Raw genomic sequence first — 20,763 nt, 5'->3', positions numbered from 1 at the left:
GTAATACAAATGAAATGAATCTGACCAGACAAAACATGAAATAACTTGGGTTCAAACTATCTGCAATGAAATAAAAGTCAAAGTAAATTTAAGAACCACTGCTTTTTTTAAATTTGCATTTTCCATACCGTCCCTGTGTTTTTTGGTTTGGGGTTGTACGTTAGCTACAGTCTCACCAAGGCCCAGCTTGACATTCATCACACTGTCACTCCTCCTATTCACACTGACAAGACTATCTTTTAGTTCTTTGGATACTACTGTACCTATATAATTTATCCCTTGTTCATTTATTCCACTGTACAACAACTTATAGACAACTCCCAACCCTCTTGCCTTATTCCTCTTCCATCTTGTTTCATAAACACAACACTCACACTTTCCTCCTTTCTATCAAACCTGCCAACCCTCTTCCTTTCCACAGTCATTATTCAAACAGCCTCCACTCTTACCTTTTTCTTTCCCCTACCCTGTCTTTGTCTTCTGGACTAACTTCTTTAACCATGCCCACCCTTGACCTGGTATTTCTAGCTCACTTCCCACAGGGTCAGGCAAGGCCCAAGCATGTCGCCTATGAGGTACAGCCTAACATTTTCCAAATCAGACTGGATTAATTCCATCATTAAGGTTTTATAGTCATATGCTCTTCCAGACATTAACCCACTCTATTTACCCAGGTTTGGGACCTGCACCAATCTGTTATGCAAAATGTCTATGTAGAGTGTGTATATTCTCTTCATGTCTACATGGACTTCCTGCCTAACTTGTCAGGGAAATTAGTATTTTAAATAAAAAGGTTGAGATCACCATTACAAATAAATCCAAAGTTGGATGTATTTTATTACAACAAACATGAGGGGGGCCCTGTCATGTGAAAAGCAGATGACTTCTGTATGACAAGATTGTTGCCTTATTATATTCCTAAGTTTTAAGTACAGATAAATTGTGTAATATTTTAACACACCTACACTTTAATTTAAACAGATTAAAACACTTTGGCACACATTTATATATGAATAGAAACATATGTAAGTTCTTATTCAGAACAAAATAAAACATTAATTGTAATGATCACATCATTCCCTTCTCAACTGTGCTGGGTATAAATGGTATAGAAAATCTTGATATAACAGAGAAGGAACACCAAAAACAAGTTGACACAAAAATAATAAAATACACAAGGATACATTTTGTTTTCCTGCTAAAATCCCCAAATGATTTGTTAGGTTATTTGGCAGTTCTAAACTGGCCCTATGTGAGTAAAAGATTTTGAAAATATTCCAATGATGGACTATTTCCCTGTGCACAAGTGTTTGCTACCTCTGTGTTGGAATAGGCTCCAGTGACATTGAATTGAGTTAAGTTGAGTTAAAGTGGAGTTAAGTGGAGTTAAATGAACTGTCAGTTTATTTCTTAGTAGCTGCTTCTGGCTTGACTGAGGGCTGTGTCAACAATATGGAAATAAAATCAGAAATTCATGAAAAATCTTTGTTATGAACTGACAAAAAATAATTTAAAGCTAAGAAGTGATGGAAAATACAAACAGGCTTTCCTAAAGTATATACAGTATGAGCAGGTAGTCATTATGTTTATTGGAATGTTACTAACTTATACTGAAATAATAGTTTACATTTGTTAAACCAAGTAAATGGTTAAAAATATAAAATTGAGTTATTTTTTTCATTTTTTTGCCTTAACAATAAGAAGTATAACAAATATTAGAGTTCAGTAATGTAGGGATAAAATAATGCAACTTTGGTTTCCGTGCTATAATAATTCTATATTAGCCTACTGTGTGATCTATTTGTCGTAATGCTCATTAATTGCATATTTTCACACTGCTGAAAATGAGTTGCCATAGCAACTAGAACTTAGCTGTTCGTAAATTCTAAAGCATATTTTGGTAGTAGCAACTGAGTATTTTAATTTACAAGTCTTTTTGCTAATTATTATCTGTGAAGTCAAGCCTTAAATATAGAACACCAATTTAAAAATCTGCAACTGCAATACAGCAGTGCATTCTATATGCTTTTGTCATATCTATGAAGCCACCTAACCCTGCTATTTTAATGTACAGTATATGAGTCTAAACTGAAAAAATGCTAATATTACAAAATTACAGCAACCCTGGAAAACTGAAAATATGGTTTTGTATCTTATTCTTCTGTTTTGAAACCATCCTACAAAAAAGACATTACTTATTACAAAAATCTCTTCTTTTTTTAAATTTGGCCCTAAAAACTGATGGCTGCTTTATACATTTTGAGATCAGGTCAATCTTGATTCTCTGCAAATGAAGGGGCAGATTACATCCATTATAAACCACACTCTTGTTTTAAACAAATATTCTTTTAATAAAATATCCATTCGATTTAAAAATATTCTTATGAAGTATTCTTATACTGCACAACCATTTATAAGCACAGAGTTTTAAATATATTTATTAGCAAGTGTAGTTAAACCTTATCAAAGTTTTGAATAATGTAAAAATAGAAATATACAAATAAATATATTGTAAATATGTGTGGTGCTTCAAAGATTTTAACACTAGAATTACCAAAAACTATGAAAAAACTTGTAGATCTGTCCCACCTCTCTGTCAGTGTCTTTTGTCCTTTAAATGTGTCGATAAGCAGCAAGCAGCTTGCTATCACATCCCCCATTGCCGCACAGTCTTCTCAGCTCATGTCTGTTTACCTGCATATCAGTTGCTTAGAGTTGTATAGAGTGAGAAGTCAAACAAAATGACACCTTTTATAAATACTATATCGCTATTTGGAACACATGCATTTCATGTGTGTTCCGTGTCTATAATAATCTGTGTAAACACATTGTTAAAACAGAAACGTTTTTCATGTTTTAGTAATAGACAAAATGTAGACATTAAGTGTATAATGTGTGAAGCCTGAAGTCCAAATATCAAATAAACACTTTCACGAAAGGTACAAATAAAACAGAACAAGTACGCTTCTATTGAAGAATATAACTGCAGAATAAGAACCCATGTTACAGTTTTTACTGTTACGCCACCGAAGCGGTCGTATCAAAGGGGTGTCAATGTCACTCCCAAACACAGGTTCTTTTTGTGCAGTTATATTCTTGAATAGAAGTGCACTTGTTCTGTCATATTTGTACCTTTTGTGAAAATATTTATTTTATACATTTATACATTTTGTCAATTATTACTAAAACATGAAAAACGTATTTTCTGTCTCACTCCGCACTGTCCATGCAATGCGGCCGCAGAGAGCTTAAACAACTCGGCACATCCACATAAAAAACGACAAGGGGTGAGTGAGCTATCTTGAAGGCTTTTACTGGACGTACTTTGTTGTAAACTGAAATATATACAAAAGAAACATACAGGCATTTAAATGTCAACAATCAAAGACAATACAGAATGATTTACAAAGTAATACATAGCAGAAAGCGTACATTAAACAATAAAGCTTTAAAAGACACAAGGCGAGTGATTTCCACGGATGGATCAAGAAAAAGAGAAGCGCGTAGACAGAGGTTTAAATTGCTGCGTACCACAACTAAACAGACCCAGGGGCTTATATATCCTAAGGATACATTTTGGACGTGACTGAAACAAGAGATAAAGGGGTGCCTACGTGAGAGACATGGGGTGTATTGTATTCAAATGTTTATTATGGAACCTACCTGCATTATGCGAGTTTCATAGACTTTTATAGTACCACTGTGAGTGTGGGATGTGACTGACTGGTGTGTTAATAAATGAGAAGATGAAGGGGGAGCACAGTTCAACAAATAACAGTCTCAACTATTAAGATGTGGGGCAGAACAATGTTTCTGTTTTAATGATGTGTTTACATAAATTGTTGTAGACACAGAACATACATGAAATGCATATGTTCCAAATAATGGTATAGTATTTATAAAAGGTGTAATTTTTCTTGACTTCTCACTCTATACAACTCTAAGCAACTGACACGCAGGTAAACAGACTTGAGCTGGGAAAACTTTGTGCGGCGGTTTGGGGATGTGATAGCAGCATTGACATGCCCTTAATACAACCACTTTAGTGGTGCAGCAGTAAGAACTGCTGACTTGTAATTGAGACGTTCATGGTTCGATCCTGGATGCCTCCATGTTAAGTATTATGGAAAAAAACATACATTTCATTTGAGTCTGTAACAGCTGGTGTAAATGTATGGTACTTGTAAAGGTTAGCGTTTTTATTTATTCAGTTTTATTCTCTCAGTCATGTTCACGCTTGCCCCAATCTGACTCTGCTGTTTTCAAATAATAACGTGCTATAGCACAGGTGAACTCAGATGAAGATGAGGGTTCTTCATTGGAGAAAGAGAACAGAAGCCCTCTCTGCGAGAAATGGCCACTCAAATATGAGAACAACGCAGCTGCACCAGGTGTAAAGGCGAAAGATGGCACAGTTTGGATGCAGCAACTGGTGCGGTGTCATCTTGCCAGTCAGTCTGCCCCACACCTGTACTTCAAAGAAATAGCAGGGTGGGGGGAATGGGATTGCTTTTGCTGATTGACACATTTACAACACAAAAGACACTGATGGAGAGTTGCGAAGGGATTTAATGTGGGCCGGAATTGCAAGTCTTTTTTAAAGGCTTTGGTAATTCTAGTGTTAAACTCACAAGCTAGATTTGCTTTGCATTACATGTTTATAGGATTATTATTGTCACATGTAATGAGTACTGTGAAACTTTTCTTACACTGGTTAATGTGCACTTGACCATGTAATACATTCTCCAATAGCATGATGAGCGAGTACAACTACCTTGCCTTCAAATTTCTACCTTCTTTACCTAAAGGAACTGCCTTACCTTGAAATGTTTGTCATCTTTATCTGAACATTTTTAGAACACATTAATCATAACAGTTGGCATTAACTTAGGTAATTCCAAAGGTTATCTTAAAAAATACCATATAAAATCTACATTTCCTTTTACTCAATCTAAAAATTAATTAATTTGATCTTTTGTCATAGCTCAGACTTAACAGTATAGAATCAGTCTGTTAGCTATTCTGTAAATTTCTTTAGGAATGTCATGCCTTTGTTTTGTTAAATGGAAACTAAAAATACATGATATTCCAGGTGTCATTGTTTCTTTGCTCAAATTTTAAAGGTTTGTGCTGGAAGCATCAATTTCAAATACCTAAAAAAATAAAATATTTTATTTTCACTCTCTTGCAATATATGATCATGTTTTCATAAACAGAATGGTCCACGCAAAAGTGACTGTTGCTTACTATGTTCTAAATCTTTCTTATATTGTTTTATCACATGAGTATGAACTTATATAGAAAAAAAGTGAATTTTTAATGTTACAAGACTGAACTTGTTCTTTATTTTTTAGGTGCCATAACTATTGAAAAGTATGACTTGCGTTCAAACACTTGGATTCAAGTTGGCTCAATGAATGGAAGAAGACTGCAGTTTGGTGTTGCAGTAATTGATAACAAGCTTTATGTTGTTGGAGGTAGAGATGGTCTGAAAACTTCTAACATGGTGGAGTGTTACAACCCAGTGACCAAAGTATGGTCTGTAATGCCACCTATGTCAACTCACAGACATGGATTAGGTATGTTTAAGAAAAAAAATAAATAAATAAGCCTTTCTTATGTGAATTGACATATATAGTTAGTCATTAAAAAAATGTATTGCTCAACATATTGTCTTAGGTTTTTATTTAGCATTATTTTGCATTTTATTTCAACTGTATTTGTAGATGTTTATTGTGTGATAAGAGTTTTTAAACTGAAAAGGTGTGATATAAAAATACATTTTAAATGTATTGACATACTTAAAAGACAGACACTAAAGATTGTCAACACAAAAATGCTTAAAGATTTTATAAATAAAAAATTCACAAGCACTTCTACATACTGTAGCCTACTCAAACATCTGCTGAGGTAAAAAGCACAAAGTAACAGACAACGAACACAAAAAGATGTCCAGGCTCAGGTCCTTGGGGCTGATGTTCAAACAATGGAATTACCCAATCCCACCCCCGTGACAGAGAGACACACATAGATATACTATGGGGCTTTGCTCGCCCACCCTGTGTTTGGTTTACCGGATATATAATTTAAAGAGATTATTTTTATGGGAATTGTAACATATGCATTATTTTCACTTTTACTTTAAAAACTTTTGTCAAAACAATACTTGTCCTTTATTTTCGGCCCTGGGTGTGGTTACATCTTTCTCCCAGGACGTATAACGCTGTTCGCGTTGTGAAGGAGGGGTGGCTGAATGCACGCTAAGGAGATGCCATCGGATCATCTGCTGTCTTTCTGCTGCTGGCGAGCTGCCTGTTTTGCTTGTCACTTGTCATTGTTTTTAAGAGCTGGGAGCACATGATGCGTGTCTGCCAAAAGAAATCCAACAACTGCTAGGTTAGATGTCTGTGGACTTGTTTTAAATGATGGTTTACTGCCTTGTCTCGCGTGATGTTGAAATAACAACACTTGTCCTTTTTTTCCCAAGGGGAAACTCACTCCAGCAGCATCATACTGATAAAAAAAACAATATTAAATTAAAGACTGATAAAAATGCAGGTAAATCAGACAATAACTTTGTATAATAACGTTTACACCGCCGGGTGGAATTGAAGAGTCGCATAGTGTGTGGAAGGAACGATCTCCTCAGTGTGTCAGTGGAGCAGGACAGTGCACATTTGCACGTTGTATGACTCTGAGTTGTATTGGAAGTCTGATGTATATAGGCTGATCAGGACCGGAGAAAGTACAGTCCCCTGCGGCGCTCCTGCGATGCTGACCACGATGTCAGACCTGCAGTTCCCATACTGAGGTCTGTCTGTAATATAGTCCATGATCTATGCCACCAGGTATGAATGTACTCCCATCTCTGTCAGCTGGTCCCTAAGGAGGAGAGGTTGGATGGTGTTGAAGGCACTAGAGAAGTCCAGAAACATAATTTTTACACCACTGCTTCTGTCCAAGTGGGAGAGGGATCGGTGTAGCATATAGATGATGGCATCCTCCGCTCCATCCTTCTCCTGGTATGCGAACCCTGCAGAGGGTCGAGGGCATGGCGGACCTGTGGCCTCAGGTGGTGAAGCAGCAGCCGCTCTATGGTCTTCATCACATGTGATGTCAGAGCGACTGGCCGGAAGTCATTCAGCTCACTAGGACATGATACTTTTAGGACTGGGGTGATGCAAGATGTTTTCCAAAGCCTTGGGACTCTCCCCTGTTCCAGACTGAGGTTGAAGATGCGCTGTAGAGGACTCCCCAGCTCCAGCGCACAGGCCTTCAGCAGTCATGGTGAGTGTGAGTGTTGTGCATGACTGAGGATGACTGTGGATGTGAGTTGTTTTTATTCAGTTTTATTCTTGAGTGTTCCTGCTCACACTGAATTAGTATGCGCCTTCTGATCCATGATGTCAAAGCCGCTCTGACAAAAAAAGAGAGACTTAGATATATATGACATTTGGAATAATTCATTTTATGACCTGTATTGTACATTCCAGAAAACATTGTCGCACTAATGCAACATTATATCCATTTGCATACCTTCATGCGGTTGTAATCATGACGTGACTGTGTTTGTTTGTTTTTTTTCCCGATCTTGGCCAGTGCCCAGATATTGCTGCATGTTGGTATCTTTTTTCAACTCTAGCAGATGCAGAGGACAGAATAGTACAGATAGGTCAGTTCCGCACTATACACAATCATCAGAAATGTTAACAGTTCCCACAAACACCCAAGGACATTCCTTCTTACATTTACAACATGTGTATAAGGTGTGAAGCCTGAATTCCAAATATCAAAAAAAACACTTTCACAAAAGGTACAAATATAACAGAACAAGTGCACTTCTATTCAAGAATATAACTGCAGAAAAACAACCCACGTTAGGGTGCGACATGTTGATTGGTAATCTAAACTTCACGGGTTCGATCCCCGATGAGTCCATTTTGAGAAGTCAGCTGCTTTTATTCTTACTATTTTAGAATAAAAACATACATTTGATTTCAGTCTGTAACAGTCAGTGTAAATGTATGATACTTGTAAAGGTTAGCTTTGTTTTTTCTTTTGTATTATTCAGTTTCATTCTCTCAGTCACGTTCACAATCCTTCCCTACCCCGGCCCTCCCCATCTGACACTGCTGTTTTCACCGCTATAGCTCTGCACTCTGTAGGTAGTAAGTAAATAAATCCAAATAAATAACATTTGATCTGGCTTTTATGTAAGTAACATATAAATGTTGATGGTACAAGTATAACAAAACAAGTGCACTTTTATTCAAGACTATAACCGAAGAAAAAAGAAAATCACAAGTACACTGCAGAGTTTCCTGTGTTTGAGTGACACGGGTATGCTCAAAAACTACACGTGTAATATCACGAAACGTGCACGCAGACACTTCAGTTCGCAAGCGTTGGTATGAGAATGCAGTCAGACTTCTTTTTAGGGCACATACACTGTCCAGATGTTATTTATTTGGATTTATTTACTTACTTCCTGCAGAGTGCAGAGCTATAGTGCGTCTTTATGTGAAAACAGCACTGTCAGATTGGGGGTGGGGGGGTAGGATCATGAACGTGACTGAGAGAATGAAACTGAATAATAAAAAAGAAAAAACAAAGCTAACCTTTACATTCTAAAATACTATGAATAAAAACAGCTGACTTCTCAGACTCGTTGGGGATCAAACCCATGAAGTTTTGATTACCAGACAACAGCTGATACCATTGCACCACCAAAGCAGTCATAGTAAATGCAGGTCAATGTCGCTCACACCTGAATGTGAGTTGTTTCTCTGCAGTTATATTTTTGAATGGAAGCTTATTTGTTCTGTTATATATGTACCTTTTGTGAAAGTTTTTTTTTTGATATTTGGAAATCAGGCTTCACACATTATACACTTCATGTCTACATTTTGTCAATTATTACTAAAGCATGAAAAACATTTCTGTTTTAAAGATGTGTTTACATAGATCGTTTTAGACATGGAACACACATGAAATGCATGTGTTCCAAATAACGATATAGTATTTATAAAAGGTGTCGTTTTGCTTGACTTTTCACTTTATGCAACTCTAAGCAACTGACACGCAGGTAAACAGACTTGAGCTAAGAAAACTGTGTGGGGTGGGGGGGATGTGATAGCAAGCTGCTTGCTGTTGCCGCTTATCCATACATTTAAAGGACAAAAGATGCTGACAGAGAGGTGAGAAGTGATTCAAGGTGGGACGGATCTACGAGTTTTTTCGTAGGCTCTGGTAATTCTAGTTTTAAATACTCTGAGTGGTGCACTGACAGTGACAACGCTAAACCAGCTGTAGTATTTGGAATAGCTTGGCCATTCTGTGCACCATTATATGGTTATGGGTTGATTACAATCAGATGCCTTAAACTAATAAATGATATGCAGTTAATTTCAGTGTATTTGATAAAGCCGTGTCAGGAATGTGAATCTAAAAAATAAAGGGAAACCACACAGGAACAATAGAACTGCTTTGATGTTGGGTGCCGCCAGTTTGCAAAACAGAGCAGAGAACTTCCGTATGCAAGGGATTGACCTGGCGTGAAAATGTGTGTCTTTACGCCAAGTTGAGTTTGGAAACGGGTTTAAGCAACATTTTTGTGCATACACACTGTTTAAACATGAGGCCCCAGATCATTAAAGGGATTCAAGAGTTTACACCACAATTGGGCTAAGGGTCAGACTAATGCAAGTAGAAGAATGTGGGAAAACTATTCAAGTTCAGCTACATAATTCCTATTAAGTGCATTCCTAAGCATTTGAAGGAGCACTTTAGAAAATTTAAAATGAAGTTTCTCCATTGAGCTTTTTTCCAATCAGCCAGTTTGTCATAGGTCATCCTAAATAGTATATAGCATAGCCTACTGCCATGTATGATATTTAGCAGAAGTTTAGCAAGGTTGGGAAGGTGATTTTCATTTTGCTGATATTTCTTTATTAAATGAAAAGCACTACTTTATATATATATATATATATATATATATATATATATATATATATATATATATATATATATATATATATATATATATATATATATATATATATATATATATATAATTTTGTTTTTTTTCCTATGGCAAAGTAGGGTTCTTTTCATTGGCACGCTTCCTTTTTGTCAAAATAACCTTGGTTTTGTCCACGTTAATTTCTCTTCGACAGACAACAAAAAATCTGAGTCATTATCAAAAACAGCCATCACAAAAAAAATGTATTTTTGAAATGCTCAGAATCACATAAAGAATGTCTCACTGGGCTTTATCAGGCCTTGATTAATTGACAGTCCCACAGCCTTGGCTCTCTAAGAAGACAAGAAAAAAAACTTGCAGGTAAAAATGGAAGAATGGGAAAGGCAATTCAAAGAGAGTCACCTTCCACAAAGGTTGGGTGTGCACTATGTGTCAAAAATAGGGTTAAAAAACAGAACACAAGTAGTCAATGTCTAATAGCTGAATGGCCAATCTATCATTAACACCTTGGAAATACAATGCAATATTAAAACAAATTGTTCCTGCATAGTGCTCCAAGTCAAATGCAAGTGAGTGTCATGTCAAATTTCAAAGGCAAAATGTAAGTATAGATTAAACGAATCACTAAATACAGAACTAATACATATAAAGAGGTTTGTTAATATAGACAGAAAATAAAGTAGAAACAGATTAACATAAGTGAAAGCCTACATTATTTGCCCATTACTAATTGCAAATCTGCCCAATTGACAACAGAAAAAAGTCAAAGACAAAGTCAGACATAATCATAGAGATTTTGGCCAGCTAACTGCCTACTGCCTCCTGAGCATTCAACCCAAGAGTCAGTTCTAGGATGTCGAATCTGCTAAAAACACCTGCTATCTAATGATTCCAATGCAGATGACTTTTTCATAGGAAAATTTGGCAGTTGAGCAGGGGCACCAAGTGCCACCTCAGAATACAGAGAAGGGAAACAGAATAGAAGAGGGTTAGTAACAGTTTATAAATATTGTATTTTTTATTTTTGTACAAATGAATAACAACCTGAAATGCAATATACACAACTAATCAGCAGCTCTAATCAGGGTATGCTAGGCTACTTAGAAGGATTAACACATTAAAAATAGCTTTCCTTGATGCTAGAAGTATCAAAAATAAGGGAAGTGAGTTGGAGTTGTATGTAGCAGAGCATAATTATGATATTACAGCAATAATGGAAACCTGGCTAAATAAAGATGGGGATGAGTGTAACACAGAGGGATACACATTTTTAGGAAGGATAGAGAGAACAGAAAAGGAGGTGGGGTTGCTGTTTATGCCAAACAGAATTTAAATTTAAGTCCTCTTCAGTTGGATGATGAGCCCCATCTTAGTGAGGACATGTGGCTTCCCCTGAAAAATATTGGGGAAAGAGGTCTTGTTTTAGGAGTGTGTTATAGACCACGCAATTCAGACAGTAATTTCAACACACATCTTTTAGTAATATCAAAAAGGCAAGTTTACAGGCAGATATTATAGTCATGGGGGACTTGAATTATCCAAATATTAACTGGGATAACCTTGCAGATGGCAGAGCAGAAGAGCAGGAGTTATTAGAAGTAAAAAGTGACTATTTTTTAACACCGTATGTTAAAGCACTAATACGGAGTTAAGCCTGTCTGGATTTAGTATTTTGTAATAATCATGATAGAATTGAGGGTGTAGAGGTAATTGAACCACTAGGGTCAAGTTCCCATAATATAATACAATTCTCAGTATTTTGTAAGAGTGCAGATCCAAAGACTAAAATTGTTAAGTTGAACTTTGGTAGTGCTAATTTTGAGCAGATGCGACAATGTCTAAGTAGGATACACTGGGATAAGATTTTAAGTGTGGAGTCAGTCGAGGAGCAGTGGAACAAGTTTAAAAATGTTTTACATGTAATGCAGGACAGATACATACCTAAATTTGGAATTAATAGGAAATTAAAAAAAACTCTACAATGGATTAATAAAGATTTAAAAAAGAAGTTGCCAAGGAAAAAACTTCTTTATAAGGCATATAAGACGAATGACTGCAAAGTAAAAACATGCAGACAATGAAATAGTGGATGCCCTAAACTTACATTTTTCTGAGGTGTTTACAAGTGAGCAAGTGGATAACCTCCCACAGGTAAACGTGACTACTAAGGAGGTACTGAGGGATTTGGAAATTGTTGAGGGAGAAGCTCAGATTAAAAAAGTGGAAATCAAACACATCACCAGGACCAGATATTTATCTTCAAGTTCTCAAGGAGGCTAGTGTGTACATAAACAGGGTGGTCCTGATCTAATTATGCAGATCCAGATCATCTGGATGACTTTGATTTATGCGGGGATGATTCCAGTTCGGCACAAAGACGATTCTTCATGTCGTCAGTTCGCACACTTCTCAATGGTCGTAATGAAAATTGCATAAATAGATCTGGACCACCCTATATAAACCCTTGACGCATTTTAGGAAGTCACTGCGCACTGGAGAGATTCCAAAGGACTGGAAAATGGCAAATATCATTCCAATACACAAAAAGGGTGACAGGGCAGATTCAAGCAACTATAGGCCAGTAAGCTTAACATGCATCACAGGAAAATTAAAGGAAGGAATTATTAAGGACTAGCAAAATATCTGTGTTTTGCAGCAGAGTAGTGTGTTAAAGAAGTAATGAAAAAGAAAAGGAAACATTTTAAAAATAACGTAACATGATTGTCAATGTAATTGTTTTGTCACTGTTATGAGTGTTGCTATCATATATATATATGAGCACGACATTTCTTCCCGTCATGTGACCGTGACGTACTCCCGGGTCATACGGCATCACAGGGCCCATAAGCCCCCCCACAGCGACTCCTGGTGGTCCCCAAGGTATCCAGCAGGGCTGTGTATAAACACTACAAAGTCCATAAGGCCCAGCTGGACCCTGGTGGCACGATCCTGGGGGTGCAGACCGGCATGGGAATATATATATATATTACACACACACACACACTCTTTGGGGTGTGAGCAACTGTTGCTGGGGGTGCCAGAATCCATCAAGGAACAAAAATCAAAAACATTTGTATAAAATCTGAATTTATCTATCCATTCCTAAATAATTAAATGGGCAGGCTATTTCGTATCAGTGCAATACGCTGCTTGTTTAAACGGATGACTCCCGCTCTTACGTGCAAGTCTGTGTGGATATTATGAACTATCGTATCTGTTCAAGTTCTATTTAAATTTTAAATAGAAGAAATTTTTATTTAGTTGACAGAAATATCTTTGGTAGGAATGTAAGTTAAATGTAGGCATCATTGCATAAATTTTACTTCACCATAGAAATGTAAAGAGTAAATTCGCTTTACATTCCAACCAAAGATATTTGTGTCGACCAAACGGAACTTAAGAAATATATTTTTTTGAATGTGATCGCGTAATTCAGATCGAGTTGACGCACACTACATCGAGTCCGCGTGCTATTGTGCTTTCGCCTGTGTGCCTCAATAAGTCACCCTCCCCTCGCTCTTACTTTTTTACCGTTTATCTAATGATTACACTGAGTATGGCTTTACCAAAACAATCATTGATGGTGAATAAAGTATCCATTATTCATAAAGCTTCAATTGGTGATCTGACATTCTGCGTTAACCGCATATTTTTTCATACGTCTCAAACCAAGGGGGTGCGAGGGTAAAATAAATCGGGAAACGCTGATATACAGTATATGTATGTGTGTGTGTGTGTGTGTGTATATATTGAAATAGTTTTACTGTGAAATAATGCAAAGAGTATGAGACACGTGTTTCGCCCTAATTTTGGGGTCATCAGGCGTACACACTCACTGCACCCCCTCTCGGGAATCGAACCTCGTATGTACATTGAGATATGTGTGTGTGTGTGTGTGTGTGTGTGTGTGTGTGTGTATATGTATATTTATATTTATATATATACCCGCGCTTCGCAGCGGAGAAGTACTGTGTTAAAGAAGTTATGAAAAAGAAAAAAACATTTTAAAAATAGCGTAACATGATTGTCAATATACAGTAATTGTTTTCTGACTGTTATGAGTGTTGCTGTCATCAATGATTTGATTATCATTATTTCTTTCAATCAGGTTCGTATTTGGAGGATGTGTTGTGTTCAAGTTACATTCCATGTTTGTCAACCATTGTAAAGATAACAGGTTTCATTCATCGATTCCTTTCTTACTGCATCAATAAACAGCTTGTCTTCCTCTTTATTTGAGACATCACACACTGCATGCACAAGTTTTTTTTCACTCTGTCTTTCTTTAGCTGGACATTGACTTTTTCCACCGTGTGCTTTGTTTCCACAGTAGCTGCACTTATGAATATGCTTGTATGCGTCACTCGCTTCATATTCTTTTGCTGCCTTCTCAATTGTGTATTGTGTTTTTTGTTCAGCGCTCTTTGGAGCTGTTGCTTTTTGTCTGCGTACTGCATTCACAGTCAGTTCATGCGAGCCGCTCGGAGTACATGCATCGAAGGTTCTCAGCTGTGCTTGTGTTATCTCGTGCGATGTTAGCTCATGCCCGGCAATGCCTCTTCTCATTAAATTTAAAGTTAAGCTTTACACCTTGCTTTCCTATTCGTTTGCATAAGCACAGTCTGTCACCAGCAAGTTTAACTCCGTTACAGCAATTTCAACTCCATTACAAAGTGATCCAAAGTCTCATTTATACCCCGCATCTTCTCATTAAACTTGTATCTCGTGAATAGCGGCAGCGTGTTTATGAACTTAATTTAAACTTACGGTTTATACCGTGCTTTGTTTCCGTAGTAGCTGCACTTATGAATATGCTTGTATGCGTCACTCGCTTCATATTCTTTTGCTGCCTTCTCAATTGTGTAATGCGTTTTTTGTTCAGTGCTCTTTGGAGCTCTTCCTCATTCTTTGCATACTGCATTCACAGTCAGTTCATGTGAGCCGCTCGGAGTACATGCATCGAAGGTTCTCAGCTGTGCTTGTGCTATCTCGTGCGATGTCCATGACTTTATTTAATGTTAGCTAAGACCCGGCACTTAAAGGTTTCTCTCACAGTTTCGCTGAGTTTTGTGCCAAACACCACCCTGATCATCTCATCTTCGTTTGCATAAGCACAGTCCTTCACCCGCGAATATTTAGCGGCAGAGTGTTTCTATTGGATTGCCGCTGACAGACGGCCTTATATGGGCAGGCACTAAATTACGTGGGAGGCGTGACGATGAGGGATGCAACTCCGCCTCACACGGCGATCGAGCTGCAGGCTATGGCCGTATATATGTACAAAAGTAGGTTCCAGTTATGAATGTTACGCGTAGAATTTCGAAATGAAACCTGCCTAACTTTGTAAGTAAGCTGTAAGGAATGAGGCTGCCAAATTTCAGCCTTCTACCTACACAGAAAGTTGGAGAAATAGTGATGAGTCAGTCAGTCAGTCAGTGAGGGCTTTGCCTTTTATTAGTATAGATAAGATTGAACAACACATGGCAAGGACAGGAGTTATTCTGAACAGTCAGCATGGGTTCAGAAGAGGGAGGTGGTGTTTTACTATCATGCTGGAAAACATGAGGCAACAAAAGGATACAATCAAAGTGGAGCATATGATATTATTTATCTGGACTTTCAGAAAACATTTGATAAGGTGCCACATGAGTGGTTGTGCATCAGATTAAAAGTGGGAGTTCAGGGTGATGTTTTTAGATGAGTGCGGAATTGGCTCAGACACAAGGAAACAGAGGGTGATGGTGCAAGAACCTCATCAGAATTGGACAATGTTAACACTAGAATTACCAGAGCCTACGAAAAAACTCGTAAAATCCGTCCCACCTTAAATCACTTCTTAAAATCGTTCACAGCTCTCCATCAGCGTCTTTTGTCATCTAAATGTGCTGATAAAATCAGGCTGCACGCAGCCGGCTATTCCATCCCCCCCACCGACTTAGAACGTGCACAAACTTCTCCCAGCTCATGCCTTGATTGATTATCTGGGAGTGAAGTGGAGTTTTAGAGTGGAAATAATAGATCATTGTTTGGAACACACGCATTTCATGTCTGTTCCGTTTCTACAGTAATCTGTGTAAACACATTGTTAAAACAGAAAACAGCCGTGCCTCACGTATTTTCTCCGTGATTAATGCGATGCTGAGGCGCCTTCTGATGTCTTCATTCATGACTTGGTCCCATTCGGCGGTCACACAGCACGCCCGTTACTTGGCACCACTTCGCCCACACGGTGTTGATCCGAACTCACGCATCGGGAAGGATGTCCCTGTTGTTACTAATCGGTCTTCTCCGTCGATGCTGATAGTGCCATCGGTTTGGAGGCCAGCTTCCATGTATTCAGTCTTCTTGATGTTGAGTCTCATGCCATGGTCAGTCAGGCGTGTCTTCCATTGCTGCGTGTGTTGTTGCAACTCATTTCTAGATTGGTTCGCCAGGAATATGTCGTCGGCGTATAAAAGTGACCATGGTTGGGGAGTTTAGAGATCGGTGGTCGCTGTGTCCATACAAAGGATGACAAATATATGTGATGTTTTGAAGAAATCATTTAATGACACAATTTACCTTTATTTATTTACTTACTTCCTAAAGCCTAAAGTCACAAGTAGTGTGCAGAGGGCATGCTCAAAAATGTGTGTAATGCCACGAAAAGTGCCTGCTGACACTTTAGTATGCAAGCAATGGTATGTGCATTCTTGCTCCGATGTAGAAGGGAGCTGAGTTTACCTCTGTTATAGTGTGTCTATGTGAAAACAGCAGTGTCAGATGCGGGGTGGGGTGTGTTTGGGCTAGTGAACACGGCTGAGATAATAAAACTGCCTAAAAAAAAAAAACAAAGCTAACCTTTACAAGTATCATAAATTACATCGGCTGTTACAGACTGAAATCAAATGTATGTTTTTATTTTAAAATAGTAAGACTAAGGGCAGTTTACTTATCAAAACGGAGCGGTGCAGGATTGAACTCGCGACTTTTTGATTCCCAGTCGGCAAGCTGATTCTATTGTGCCACGGAGGTAGTCATAATAAGGTGCTGTCAATGTCGCATGTTAAGGCGGCTTTTTGTTTCTGCAATTGTTGTGTTAGATTTGTACCTTTTGTGAAAGTATTTATTTGATATTTGGACTTCAGGCTTCATACATTATATAGTTTATGCCTACATTTTGTCATCTACTACTAGAGTATAAAAAACGTTTCTGTTTTAACAATGTGTTTACACAGATTACTGTAGAAACGGAACAGACATGAAATGTGTATGTTCCAAACAACGATCTATTATTTCCACTCTAAAACTCCACTTCACTCCCAGATAATCAATCAAGGCATGAGCTGGGAGAGGCTTGTGCATGTTCTAAGTCAGTGGGGGGATGGAATAGCCGGCTGCGTGCAGCCTGATTTTATCAGCACATTTAGACGGTGGTGGAGAGCTGTGAACGATTTTAAGAAGCGATTTAAGGTGGGACGGATTTACGAGTTTTTTCGTAGGCTCTGGTAATTCTAGTGTTAAGAGTGGTTTTCCACAGGGGTCAGTGCTAGGGCCACTGCTATTTTATTTATATATATATATATATATATATATATATATATATATACTAGCAAAATACCCGCGCTTCACAGCGGTGAAACACCCGTGGATTAAATAAAAAGGTTGCTTCTTGTTGTAGCAAGGAAAAAGGACTTTCTTATATGTCGTTCGTTTTTAAAACAGTGCAGAAGCTGTGAGAAAGCTGCTTCCTTGGCTAAGCTCAGTAACGAAAGAAGACACCGCAGTGAACACAGAAGAGAACCCGTGGATTAAATAAAACCTACACAATAACTATAAAAATCGTAATAAATGAACAATGAAACAGCGGAGAACCCGTGGATTAAATAAAAGGCTGCTTCGTTGGCGAAGCAAGGAAAAGGACTTTCTTATATATCGTTCGTTTATAAAACAGTGCAGAAGCTGTGAGAAAGCTGCTTCCTTCGCAAAGTAAGGAAACGACTGAAGAGACCGCGTAAGTGTTCGGCAAGGCAGCTGAAGCGCTGCATTATGGGATCTGTAGTTTATTGTGTTACCAGCGCTTCATATCCCCGGGCCATTAATAACAATAATACAGTATATAAAATGATCTCGCGGGCGGATATAATTACACCGGGCGGATGTGGCCTGCGGCCTTGAGTTTGACACATATGGACTAAATAGGACTTGAAAAGATATATTTTTCGTACATCGAGCCAGCGCTATTGTGGTTTTGCCTGCATGCCTCAATAAGTCATCCTCCCCTCGCTCTTACTTTTTTACCGTTCATCTAATGAATACACTGAGTATGGCTTTACCAAAACAATCCATTGATGGCGAATAAAGTATCCATTATTCGAGTATGTAGATCGGGTATATATATACATATATATATACCCAGCGTATCGCAGCGGAGACGTAGTGCGTTAAAGAAGCTATGAAAAAGAAAAGGGAACATTTTAAAAATAACATAACATGACTGTCAATATACAGTAATTGTTTTGTGAGTTTTACTGAGTGTTGCTGTCATCAAGGATTTGATTATCATTATTTCTTTCAATCAGGTTCATATTTGTAGGATGTGTTGTGTTCAAGTTACATTCCGTGTTTGTCAATCGTAAAGATGACAGGTTTCATTCATCGATTCGTTTCTTACTGCATCAATAAACAGCTCGTCTTCTTTATCTGAGACCCGACACACTGCATGCGTGGGTTTTTTTTTTTTTTTACACTGTCTTCCTTTAGCGGGACATTGACTTTTTCCACCGTGTGCTTTGTTTCCACAGTAGCTGCATTTATGAATATCCTGTGTATGTATCAGACGCTTCATATTTTTTTGCTGCCTTTTCAATTGTGTAATTCGTTTTTTGTTCAGCGCTCTTTGGAACTGTTGCTTTTTGTCTGTGCACTGCGTCAGTTCACGTGAGCCGCTCGGTGTACATGCATCGAAGTTTCCCAGCTGTGCTGGTGCCATGTCGTTATGTCCATAGCTGTATCTAATGTTACGCAGTCCCGGCACTTAAAACTTTCTCTCGCAGTTTCGCTGAGTTTGTGCCAAACACCACCCTGACCATCTCATCTTCTTCTGCATAAGCACAGTCCTTCACCCGTGAATATTTACCCGTGGCAGTTTGCTACTGGATTGCCGCTAACGGACGGCCTTATATGGGTAGGCACTAAATTACAAACGCCAGCGGCAGCCTGTCTATGAACTTAATTTAAAGTTTAGGTTTACATCGTGCTTTGTTTCCGAAGTAGCAGAACTCATGAATATGGTTGTACATGTCACTCGCTCGCTTCATATTGTTTCGCTGCCTTCTCAATTATATAATGCATGTTTTCTTCAGCGCTTTTTGTGCCTCTTCCTGGTTTTCTACGTACTGTGTGATTACGTGGTAGGCGTGATGATGTCACACGAAACTCCGCCCCCACGGGTTTCAAGCTCATCTCCATTACAGTAAATAGAGAAAAACAGCTTCCAGTTATGACCATTACGCGTAGAATTTCGAAATGAAACCTGCCCAACTTTTGTAAGGAAGCTGTAAGGAATAACCCTATCAAATTTCAGCCTTCTACCTACACGGGAAGTTGGAGAATTAGTGATCAGTCAGTCAGTCAGTCAGTCAGTGAGTCAGTGAGGGCTTTGCCGTTTATTAGTATAGATATATATATATATATATATACTAATAAAAGGCAAAGCACTCACTCACTCATCACTAATTCTCCAACTTCCCATGTAGGTAGAAGGCTGAATTTGGCAGGCTTATTCCTTACAGCTTACTTACAAAAGGTAAGCAGGTTTCATTTCAAAATTCCACACGTAACGGTCATAACGGTTGACAACGTTCGCCATGTTGAACTTTCTTATTTATGGCCCCATCTTCATGAAATTTGGTAGGCGGCTTCCCTGCGCTAACCAAAACTGATGTACGTACTTATTTCGGTGGTATGATGCCACTGTCTGCTGCCATATTGAACTTTCCAACGTCACTAATTCTCCAACTTCCGGTGTAGGTAGAAGGCTGAAATTTGGTACTTATTTTGCTGGTATGATGCCACTGTCGGCCGCCATATTGAAGTTTGTTACTTATGGGCCCATCTTCAAGAAATTTGGTACGCGGGTTCCCAACACTAACTGAATCCTACTTACGTACATATATACGTCCATAGCTTGCAGATCAGTCACCGTGTAAGGCGGCGTTGGGTCCCCCATCCCAACGCTTCCCACGTTGTTGGCTGCCTGCCTATATAAAGCCATCTGTCACTCCAGTCTCTACATTCCATTCCATGCTTTGCCATGGGATTCACGTCTCCCTGCTGATAACTACAGGCTTTTTATTTAATCCACGGATTCTCCGCTGTTTTGTTGTTCATTTATTACGATTATAGTTATTGTTTAGGTATTTTAGACTTTACATTGTTAAGGTACCCATTTCCTTTATCATTCCAACCATACCCCCATTAACATGTCTATCGAGGTGATCACCATCGATCAAAGAACTGTCACTTACCGAGTGGTTTCCATGCCCAGAGATGGCACCTGCCTTTTCCATTCTCTTTGTTACATATTGCACGACCATATCAGGCTCACTCTTGATATCCGGAGGAACATTGTGTCTTATGTATTGAATGACTGGGACAGGTTCAAGGTGTGGACTGATGACGGTACAGGAGATAATTATATTACACAGGAGCAATATAAGCGTGAAATGCTTAAGCAATTCACCTATGCATCCGCTGAATTGTTCGGCTGTCGCTTTCAAGTGTACCGAAATGGCCAAATA

At 38.3% G+C, this 20,763-nt stretch overlaps 1 protein-coding gene across 4 annotated transcripts in view; it reads left to right on the top strand.

Annotated features, from left to right (window-relative positions):
• The window catches only part of klhl4 (kelch-like family member 4), a 452,146-nt gene that overhangs the window by 317,397 nt on the left and 113,986 nt on the right, over positions 1-20,763 (top strand). For all 4 annotated transcript variants that reach the window (XM_039765785.1, XM_039765784.1, XM_039765783.1 and 1 more), the window contains exon 7: positions 5,355-5,579. In XM_039765785.1, coding sequence (XP_039621719.1) covers positions 5,355-5,579 — 225 coding nt within the window. The remainder of the gene's footprint in view (positions 1-5,354; positions 5,580-20,763) is intronic.

Source organism: Polypterus senegalus, chromosome 10 (genome assembly GCF_016835505.1).
Source record: "Polypterus senegalus isolate Bchr_013 chromosome 10, ASM1683550v1, whole genome shotgun sequence".
Taxonomy (NCBI): domain Eukaryota; kingdom Metazoa; phylum Chordata; class Cladistia; order Polypteriformes; family Polypteridae; genus Polypterus; species Polypterus senegalus.
Note: the sequence above shows the minus strand (reverse complement) of the source record. Positions and strands in the feature narration are given on the sequence as shown.